This window comes from Struthio camelus, chromosome 3 (assembly GCF_040807025.1).
Source record: "Struthio camelus isolate bStrCam1 chromosome 3, bStrCam1.hap1, whole genome shotgun sequence".
Classification (NCBI taxonomy): domain Eukaryota; kingdom Metazoa; phylum Chordata; class Aves; order Struthioniformes; family Struthionidae; genus Struthio; species Struthio camelus.
In genome coordinates this window covers 94562734-94572950 of record NC_090944.1, presented here as the reverse complement: position 1 = coordinate 94572950, position 10217 = coordinate 94562734, and the positions used below count along the sequence as shown (strand labels likewise).

Genomic DNA, 10217 nt, shown 5'->3' with positions numbered 1-10217 from the left:
CAGGCGAAAAGAAGGGGAGAGAAAAAGGGGGAGAGAAAATGGGGGAAGCAAAAAGGGGGGAAAAAGAGGGAGCAGAAAGGTGAGGGAAAATGGGGGGAAAAAGTCGAAGGGGGAAAAAGGGAGATAAAGGGGGAGAAGAACAGGGGAAAAGCGGGATAGGGAAAGGGGGAGGGAAAAGAAGGGAGAAGAATGGGGGAGGAAAAAGGGGGGAAGGGGGAGGAAAGGAAAGAGGGAAGAAAAGGCGGGGAGGAAGAAGGGAGAGAATGGAAGGGGTGAAAAATGGGAGGAAAAAGAGGGAAGAGAAAAAGGCGGAGAACAAATGGGGAGGAGAAGCCGCAGGGAGAAGGAAAGGGGGAGAAAAAAGGGAGGGAGAAAGAAAAGGGGAGAAAAGAGGAGCAAAACGGGGAGAAAGGAATGGGGAGAAAAGCAGAGGAGAAAACCGGGGTGCAAAGAAACAGGGAGATCAGAGAGGGAGCGTTAAGATGGGGTAGATTAGACCGGAGCAGATGAGGAAGCAGAGAGAAAAGTGTGGGGAAGAAAAGACGAGGTTAAAAAAAGGAAAGACAAAAATGGGAAGGAACTCAAGGAAAGAAGAAAAAGGAAAGGGAAAAACCCCCTTGGCAGCACCCCTGCCACACGGTAAGAGCGGCAACCCCGGCGGCACGTGCAGTGTGCTTTGGCCTGTCGGAACTTGTCTTTGGGGAGCGCTTAACTCCCCGCTGGGGGCCCAGGGGAGCCGTGGGGCAGGAGCCGGGGGGCTTCTGACTGACGCCCGTGCACCTTCACTGCAACAAAGCACTTTTGCGCAGGACTCTCTTGAGTCTGCTCCTTGCCTCTCTTTCAAGCGCTCGGCCGCTGCACATAGCCCACGGACTTGTGCCCGCGTCTCTGGGTCCGGCAGGGCTCTTTGAATGCCCTGGCATACGGACGCAGCAGGAGGGCAAGTGACTGAGCAGCGGTAGCCCTGCTAGTGCCGTTGTCGGAGACGGCAGGCGAGATTTTGGGGGGAAGTGCCTCTCTGTCCGGGAGTCAAGGGACACCGCCAGAGGGCAGCAGTTTGCAGTCAGGGGCAGAGAGAAGCCGCAGGGAGCCGATGCTGCTCCAGCAGGGGCTTCCGAGCAAGGCAGCACGCAGGCATGGCAGGCGGGATGTTTCCCGGGTGCAGCTCTTCCCAGGACACGGGGGAAAGGGGCAGGAGGTGACGTGGCCTGACCGGAGCCGCGACTGGCAGAAGCAGCATCCCGGCAGCAGGCTGCAACTAGAGAAGAGGCCCCCTCCGTCGGCCCCTGTGAGCAGGGGCACTCTCCTCCCAAGCAAGCTGAAGGAGAAGGTCCCGCTGCCAGTTGCAAAAGGCATTGGCCGCTCTTGGCAATCTGCAGCTCTGCCGTCACCTGGCTTCCAGCTCTCTTTTGCCAAAACCACAAGCGTTTTGTCCTTGCGGCCCGCATGGCCGCCAAGAGACAGCCTCAGCTCGCAGCCTGTCCTCCTGGGAGAGATGCTGCAGGCCCTTCAGCATCTTCGTAGCCCATCGCTGGACTCACTCCAGGAGCTCCACATCTCCCTTGGCCGGGGCAGCCCAGCACCAGCCACAGCACTCCAGCTGTGCAGGACCGCCTCCCTCCACCTGCTGCCAAGGCTCCTCCTAACCACAGCCCAGCAGGCCGCTGGCCGCCTTGGCCACAAGGGTGCAGTGCAGGCTCACGGGCAACTTGTGCACCAGGACGCCCAGGGCTTTCCCCCAAGAGCTGCTTTCCAGCACGTTGGCCTCTAGCCTGTACTGGTGCATGGACTTCTTTCTGCCTAGGTGCAGCACTTGGCCTTTCCCCTTGTTGAGCTTCAGGAGGTTCCTCTTAGCCCGTCTCTCCAGTCCGTCAAAGGCCCTCTCAATGGCAGCACAGCCCTCTGGTGCGTCAGCCACTCCTCCCTGTTTTCCATCCCCCCTGGTTTAGCAGCCAGCTTGCTGAGGGTGCTTTCTGCCCCATCACCCGGGCCACTGAGGAAGAAGAGGAACGGGACCAGAGCCCGCACTGACCCTTGGCCTGCACCTTGTGTTACTGGCCTCCACCTAGGCTTTGCACCACTCATCACAACCCTCGCAGCTCTGCCGTTCAGCCACTTCTCAGTCCGCCTCACTGCCTGCTCATCTCGCCCCTACTTCCTCAGCTTGCCTCGGAGGGCATGTGAGGGCAGGCAGCGTGGAAAGCCTTACTGACCTCAAGGCAGACAACATCCACTGCTCTCCCCTCCTCTGTCCAGCCAGCCCTTCCCTCGTGGAAGGCTCCCAGGTTGGGCACGCGTGGAGCGTGGAGGAGGTGATCCTTGCCTATCAATCAGCTTTCCTGCAGCCCTCTTCCCTCTCGCGCCCTATCCCATGCGACGCTTCCTCCTGCACCCTTGCGCACCAGCGAGGTGCAACCTCTTGGTGTGCCACACCCGTCTCAGCCGCTTGGTTGAGGAGAGCCCCGTGCAGCAAAAGCACTTTGGAGGCGCCTCCCCTCTGGAGCCAAGCATCAGTGACGGCTGAGAGAAAGACCACCCCTGCAGGCATGCCCACAGGCCTTTGGACTGGCGCTCCGGTGCAGCCTGCACGCATGGCGACTTCCGTTTCAGACTCTGGAGCACCTCTGCTATGAAGAAAGGCGGGGAGAGCTGGGCCTGTTTAGCCTGGAGAAGAGAAGACCGAGAGGCGATCTCATCAGTGCGTACAAGTATGTGAAGGGAGGGTGTCGAGAGGATGGGGCCAGGCTCTTCTCGGTGGTGCCCAGCAACAGGACAAGAGGCAACGGGCACAAACTGAGCCACAGGCAGTTCCGCCTGAACATGAGGAAAATGTCCTCCTTCTTTCCTGTGAGGGTGACTGAGCGCTGGAACAGGTTGCCCAGAGAGGTGGCGGAGTCTCCTGCCCCGGAGAGAGTCAAAACCCGTCTGGACACGATCCTGGGCAATATGCTCTAGAGGACCCTGCTTGAGCAGGGAGGTTGCACTAGATGATCTCCAGAGGTCCCTTCCAGCCTTGGCCATTCTGTGATGCTGTGATCCGTATGCAAGCATTTCCATGAGCCTGCCTAATGTCCTGTGGAGTGCTGTTGAGACTCTCGGCAGACTGGTGCGATGCACACGAGGTGAGGGGGGATTCAGGTGCCTGAAAGCCCGGGCCTACAGGCTTCTGGGTATGCCAGGGCATCCGCCGCAAGGGATTTCCCAAGGCATCTCAAACAGATGCTGGTCCTGGTGTCTGGGCAACTGAATCCTGCCCTCAAGTCTTCTCTGGCTGTGCTTGGAGCCAACATTCCCACTTGTCATGGTGATGCCACATTTTGGCACCTGGCCTGGGGGTCTCCAGTCTCGGGCGGACCACCCCACTGACAGAGGGCCGAGGAAGTGTGAAAGTTGGGATTTGGGGCACCGCCTGGGCCCTGCTTCTCTAGCGGGCACAGGCCCCCTTGCTTGGCCCCTCCAAAGCGGGAGTCCTCCTGTCCCAGCAACAACAGGGCATGCTGCAGCCGGGTGGGCAAGCCGCCTGTGCGTGGGGGCTTTTCACGGACACAGAGCCGGCTGCTGAAGCCGGGAGCTGCTCCAGCACCGAGCCCGTCTCCTCCGCCAGGGAGACCTGCAGCCCCCGGCCCACGCCCCGGCCCTGCCCCACGGCCCGGCCGGCGCATCACAATGTGCCGTCGTGCATCACAATGTGTCGTGGTGGCACCCGGGTGGCCACGGCCACCGGCGCCCGCCCGGCCCCAGTGCGGTGCTGTGCCGGTGCGGGGCAGCAGGGAGACGCAGGCTCCCAGCCCAGCGGCACTACTCGGCACGCGGACACCGCTCCGTGCTTTGCGCAGGCCTGACCGGCGCCTGGCGCTGCCCGGCGCGGGGCACGGACGCACCGCAGCTGCTGACCCGGCCACGGCGCCATGGGACAGGCGAACTGCTGCGGTGCCCGGGGCGCTGCCGGCCCCGCTGCCGGCACGCAGGCACGGCCCGAGGCCCCTGGCCGCGCGGCTCCTGGCGCCGGCCCCGGGCTCGAGGCCAGGGGAGCCTCCCGGCCCCCGGCGCCGCTCGGCGCCTTCGTGTCGCGCAGGAGCCCCCAGCTCCTCCTCAGCGACCGTGTCCAGGTGACCCGGCACCGGCGCACCAGGGACAGGCACCTCCTCCTCTTCCCCGACACCCTGGCCATCGCCACCTTCAAGTAAGGAGAGCAGCCCCAGCCGTCCTTCCCCCGCCCCCACCCTCTGCCCCCGGGCACTGCCTCTGCCCTGCTGGCCACTGCTGCCGCTGCCCCACCACACAACCTCCACGCCGCTCCCTGCTCTCCCTCCGCAGGTGCGGCTCCACCTTCCTGCTCAAGCACCGCGTGCCTCTCGGCCAGCTCTGGCTGCTGTGCGGGAAGGACGAGGCGGCGGGCGGGCGCGAAGAGGAGGAAGAGGACGGGCATGGCCTGAAATGCACCAATGCCCTCGTCCTCGTCTGGCCCAACGACGGCTGCGTGGTCACTTTCCGGTGAGTCTTGGCGGCACGTGCAGGGCTGTGGGGGGTGCAGGGCACCGTGCTCGCCTGCAGTCCTCTCTGGCCTTGCTGGGGCTCAGCTCCGGCTGGGGCGAGAGACAGTAGGGGTCCTGCGGGGGTTTCTGACGCAGTCACAGGCACCTCCAGGCGTGCACAAGCCTCGCCCCCGCCCCCACCTCCCCCCTGCACCTCTGCTCCCCCCAGGGACACTGCGGGGGGACACCGACCGGGGGCTTGGGTGCATGGCGCTGTGCAGCAGTGCCAAGCGGGCGAGAGCTGTCCGGGCACCTGGGCCTCTCCCGAGGAGGAGCAGGAGGAGCAGGAGGAGCAGGAGGAGGAGGAGGAGGAGCGGGCTCTGAGGCTGTTTCTCCTTTTGGCTGCAGGTCGCGGGAGGCCAAGGAGCTGTGGCTGAGCACGATGCTCAGGTGAGCCCTGGCGGGCAATTCAGCCCGCCTGCGGCGGCGGCAAGGCTGCGGGCGGTGCAGAGGTGCCGGGGCAGCTGCCCCCAGCAAAGCAGCCGGGGAGGTGGGGGAAAGGGACCCCCCTGCGCGGGGCAGCTGCCGGGCAGAGCGGCAGCAGCAGGGCCTTCGCCTTGTGCCCGCAAAGCAAGAGCAGCGGCCTGCAGCTGGCCCGGCGGCTCCTTGCCGGCGGGCAGGGGCACCGCGAGCTGCCGCTGCCCGTTTGCCCACGCAAGAGGCGCGGAGGCCGCAGGGCCGGGGCCGCGGCCGCTGCCGAGCGGTGCTGCCAGCCAGCGCCGCGGGAAGGGCTCCTGCGCCAGGGTGGCGCGGGCGCGCGGGGCCGGGGCCCGGGCAGCCAGCAGAGGGGCTGGCTGTGACGGAGCTCGGCCTTTGCCCCTGCCCTGTGCCCAGGCCGAGCCCAGGAGCCCCGGAGACCCGCGTCACCCGACTCGCCTCCCTTTGGCTCCTCGTCACGGCCGTCAGCTTCCAGGGCGCCGTAAGTGTCCCGGGGGGCTGCGCTGCGCCCCGAGCGCCACGGGGCTGCGGGCAAGAGCCCGCGCCACCGCCTGCTCACGCTGCCTCTTTGCTCTCTTGCCTAGTCGGGGTCGCTGACCGCCCGGACCGTCGAGGCCTTGGTTTCGGCGGAGGTGAGCAGGGGCTCCCTGTCCCGCGGCCCCGGCTGCGGGCTGCCGGGAGGCATGCGAGTTTCGGGAGGGAAGGCGGCCGGCCCCAAGCACCCACGTCGGGCAGAGAGGCCAGGCCGTTCCCGCACGCAAGCATCTCCTCCGCCGGCGTCCCACGACCTCGGGTTTTCCCTGCAGCCGCTCGCGCTTTTCTGCGGGGCTGAAGCACCTGGCTGGCGGCCCTGGCTGCTGCCGGGCGCCTCCGTAACCTGAACGCCTGCCTTTCTTTCTTGCAGGCTGGCACCAAGCAGAGCCCCGTCTTGGCCCCATCGGCTGCTGAAGAGGGACTTGGCCACTCCACTGGTGAGTTGCAAAGGGAAGCTGAGGAGCTGCCTCCTCACCCAGCGCTCGACAGCAGCTGAAAAGCTGCAGCCCCTCCGCTCCCTCTCCACTTCTGCTTTCCTCTTGCTTGCAGCAGAGGGGACTAAGACAAGGAAGAGGTTCCTGCCATGGCCGTTTGCTCGGAGACGAGCCTCGGCCAACGGGGACGGCCCCGGGCAGCCGGACTCTGGCCTCGGGACGCCTCTCTTTGGCCAGCCTCTGGCTACCCTTTGTGGAGAGCAGGGGACCCTGCCCCAGCCAGTCCAGGTAAGGCAGCCTGGCCACGCAGCGATCCGCCTGCCGGCTTGTCCCGCCAGGCGGCACCCCCAGCTCCTGGGCTGCAGAAGGCCTGCAAAGGAGGGAAGCTTGCAGCAGCAGGAACAGCCAGGGGTTTCTGTAGTCCCCCGACTACAGAAGCGTGCTCGAGAGGCTGGCTTGGGGCACAGCCCGGCTACGCCCAGCGCCATGTACCTGCAGCGAGAACTAGATCCGAACCAAGGCAAAGCAGCATGCGCCGCCCAGGCACAAACTCGCTTCTCTCCCTGAGCAAGTGCTTCCCTGCTAAACGGCCTTTCTGCACCCGATGAGCTCTTCTGCCAGCCCCGTCTGCTTTCTCCTGCAGGAGCTGCTGGCCATATTGTACAGGGAAGGGCCTGCCACGGAGGGCATATTCCGGAAAGGTGCCAGTGAGAAGGCCCGCAGGGACTTGAGGGAGGAGCTGAACAAAGGAGGGGCCGTTGACTTGGCAAGCCAACCCGTGCACCTCTTGGCAGGAATCTTGAAGGTGAATTTCTGCCGACTGGCAGCACGGAGAGTACGTTGCCCACCTGCAGGGGCCCACTCGAGCGCCTAGCTGGGCCCAGGGGGCACTCCAGGCTGAAACCCCGGGGAAGCCAAACGACGGGCTTTCAGGCGGAGGAAAGCTTGGCCTCTGTGTTTGCCACCTGCTTGCCCGTTCTCCTGCTTGTGCCTGCCCTGGGAAAAGTCACCTCCTCCTCCTCGTCCTCCTCCTGCTCCCCAGCAGCCTCCTGAGGGAGGAAGACTGAGGTTTCTGGGTGCACTAGAGGCTCATAGGCACTAGGGCCTCTTCTTGCACTCCCACGAGCGTGCCCAAGCGGGGCGGTCCTCGCGCAGCCCACTGCTCGCTCTGTCAGCGGCCAGGAGCTCCTTTGAGAGCGGGTAGCTCCAAGCAGCCTGCCTCCTGGGGAGCCCAAGTGCCCGTGGACGCTCCGTCTGGCCTCAGGCGTGGTGTCCAAGCCTCATCTCCGTATCTCGGCCTTGCAGGACTTCCTGCGAAATATCCCCTGCACGCTCCTCTCGGCGGCCCTCTACGACAGCTGGATGCTGGCTCTGGAGAAGCCAAGCAGGGAGGAGAAGATTGAAGGCCTGAGGGAGTAAGTGTGTAGCCAGTCCCACCGTTCTGGAGCGGGTGGCAGAGGCTGGGGCCTTCTCTGGAAACGGGCAGTCTGTGGCAGAGCCCGACACTTCTATCCGCTTGCTCGTGCCGATACCACACAACACAGCCACAGGCTTTCACGGGCCTTTGCAAAGCCTCCCACGACGTCTCCCGACCACCTCGCCTTTATTCCCACTGTCCATCTACTGATGAAGCGCCCACCTCCCAGTCCAGATGTTCTCATTCAAGGTCTCGTACTTAAGCACGTGCTGTCGGGCCTTTCTCGACAGCACACGTGGAAAGGCGAGAGAGAGCACCGGCGTTCCTCTCGTGGGAGGAGGCGCCACTTGTGGCAGTTGCCTTGAGCCTTGCTCCCAGAAGCGGCAGCAGCCGCTGCCCCCTGAATTCACGGCGCCTTTTCTTTGTGTTTGCTCAGGGTGGCTGACCAACTGCCCAGGGCAAATGTGCTGCTGCTCAAGCCCTTGCTCGCGGTGCTCCACCGCATCAGCCAGAACGCAGGCACCAGCAGGATGGGCGCCAGCAACCTGGCCATCTGGGTGGGGCCCAGCATGCTGAGCCCGGGCACGGACAGCACACTCCCGCTGGAAGTGCAGAGAGAGATCTACGACAGGGTATGCTGAACTCACCAGCCAGCCCCTCAGCTGGGCTCTGCGCCACGCGACAGGCACATCTCTTAATGGAGCCGCAGCCCCAGAGCTACAGCTTTTGGCGCAGAAACGGCACTGAGGAGCAGGAAAGACTGCTGAGCAGGTTCTCAGCCCCTTGCCCTGACATCCCTGCTTTTCACTGTGCAGGTGATGGTGCTGGTGGAGTTTCTCATCGAGAACTGCACAGCTATCTTTGGGGACGACGTGGCCTTGCCTTGCAGCCCCTCGGCTGCGGAGGCACCCGAGCACACGGGCAGCTCCGCAGGTAGGACGAGGCATGGAGGATTGGCACCACCCAGGGCTGCTGGTCCCAGTGCTTTAGCTGGAGATCGGAAGATGTCTGTGGCAATGCAGAGAGGTGCAGAGGGTGCAAGACCCTATGGCAGGGCTCTGCTCCTGCAGCACTTCCTGCCACTTCAGGACAATCCTCACTCCACAAAAGGTGTCCCAGTTGTTAAACCTCTGCTCTTCACAGCACTGCTCACTATGCACTGGACCTGCGCTCTCCCCGTGCAGGTCATGGCCCCCAGGGGTGCTTGCGTCTCCTGACCTGCTCCTCACTTCTAGAGGTGCTCAGGCTGCAGCTTGCCATGCGCCTGGGCTGCGTGCTCCCACCGGGAAAGTCTCCTTGCTCCCCTTCAGAAGCCAGGAAAACTAGCTAACAAGCTCTTTCTCCCCACAGCGCACCCAGGGGCCGCTCAGCAGGACGCTGCAGAAGCTGCCTGCGGCCCCCCAGCCGCTGAGCTGCAGCAGCCCCGAGGGAGAAGCCCCAGAGATGGCACGTGTGCCTCTGCCCCTCCACTGCCTCCTCTGGAAAAGCAGCTCAGCACAATGCCCAGGAGGCGCTCGGAGCCAGCCCTGTCCTCCCCCGACCGCTCGGGAGGCAGAAGGCACCAGGAACACGCCAGCACTGCGGACAATGTTGCGGTTGAGCAGCAAGAGCCGAGCTTGGCGAAGGAGGCCCTGGAGCAACCGCCTGCCCCCTTGCCTGCCCCGGTCTCAGCTGCCTCTGCACCCGCAGTGCCCGGCAGGTGCTCCCCGGAGAGCTGCTGTCCTGCTCCCCAGGGCCTTTCCATAACACTGCTGGGACCTGCTGCCATTCCCACTTCCTGCTGGCGGGCCACAAGGACCACGAGAAAGAGCAGGAGAAGGAGAAGGAGAAGGAGAAGGAGAAGGAGAAGGAGAAGGAGAAGGTCAAGAAGAAGGTCAAGAAGAAGGAGAAGGAGAAGGAGAAGAAGGAGAGAGAAAGAAAGAGAAAGAGAAAGAGAAAGAGAAAGAGAAAGAGAAAGAGAAAGAGAAAGAGAAGGATAAGAAATGGAGAGAAAAGAGCTGAAGAGAAAATAAAGGGGGAAGAAAAAGGTGTAAGAAAAGAGGTGAAGAGGAAATAAAGAGAAAGAAGGGGGAGAAAGCCTGGTGGAGAAAAGAGTGAGGAGAAAAAAAGGTGGAGAAAAAGGGGTGTAAGCAAAAAGAGGGAGAAAACGGGGAGAGAAGTAAAGAGGGAAGAAAAAGGAGGGAGAGAAGAAGGGGAAAGAGAAAAAAGGGGAGAAGAAGAGGGGTACAGGGTGAAAGAAGGGAGCATAAAGGGGGAGGAAAGAAGGGGAAGGCAGGGGAAGCAAAAAGAGGGAGAAGAAAGGGGGGAGGTAGGAAAGTGGGAGAAAGGAAGGGGGAGAGCAAAAAGGGGGAGAAGAAAGGGGGGAGCAAAGGGGTTTGGAAAAGGGGAGATAAGAAAAGAGGGAAGAGAAAAGGGGAAGGGAGAAGAAGGGAGAAAAAAAGCGGGAGAGACATGGGAGAAGAAAGGAGGAGTAAAAGGGGAAGGGAAAAGCAGGGAGAAAAGAAAGCAGGCGAAAAGAAGGGGAGAGAAAAAGGGGGAGAGAAAATGGGGGAAGCAAAAAGGGGGGAAAAAGAGGGAGCAGAAAGGTGAGGGAAAATGGGGGGAAAAAGTCGAAGGGGGAAAAAGGGAGATAAAGGGGGAGAAGAACAGGGGAAAAGCGGGATAGGGAAAGGGGGAGGGAAAAGAAGGGAGAAGAATGGGGGAGGAAAAAGGGGGGAAGGGGGAGGAAAGGAAAGAGGGAAGAAAAGGCGGGGAGGAAGAAGGGAGAGAATGGAAGGGGTGAAAAATGGGAGGAAAAAGAGGGAAGAGAAAAAGGCGGAGAACAAATGGGGAGGAGAAGCCGCAGGGAGAAGGAAAGGG

At 62.7% G+C, this 10217-nt stretch overlaps 1 protein-coding gene across 2 annotated transcripts; it reads left to right on the top strand.

Moving 5' to 3' along the window:
• Positions 1-1439: 1439 nt before the first annotated feature.
• LOC138066800 (T-cell activation Rho GTPase-activating protein-like) lies at positions 1440-9489 on the top strand. 2 transcript variants are annotated; one of them, XM_068939185.1, is made up of 12 exons: positions 1440-3122; positions 4318-4494; positions 4884-4925; positions 5370-5454; positions 5558-5605; positions 5878-5944; positions 6057-6229; positions 6585-6746; positions 7247-7356; positions 7795-7990; positions 8174-8291; positions 8709-9449. In XM_068939185.1, exons 1-12 carry the CDS (start codon positions 3112-3114, stop codon positions 9335-9337), a joined length of 1818 nt encoding a protein of 605 aa, XP_068795286.1. In that variant the 5' UTR covers positions 1440-3111; the 3' UTR covers positions 9338-9449. The 2 variants fall into 2 exon arrangements, with proteins under 2 accessions (XP_068795286.1, XP_068795287.1); XM_068939186.1 differs by lacking the exon at positions 8174-8291 and having other exon boundaries at positions 2616-3122; positions 8709-9489.
• Positions 9490-10217: the final 728 nt, after the last annotated feature.

Excerpts from the sequence above, each read along its gene's own strand:
- LOC138066800 (XM_068939185.1), top strand. Across the intron at positions 6,230-6,584 it reads CCCTGCCCCAGCCAGTCCAG|GAGCTGCTGGCCATATTGTA; the intron begins GTAAGGCAGCCT and ends TTTCTCCTGCAG. Across the intron at positions 7,357-7,794 it reads AAGATTGAAGGCCTGAGGGA|GGTGGCTGACCAACTGCCCA; the intron begins GTAAGTGTGTAG and ends GTGTTTGCTCAG.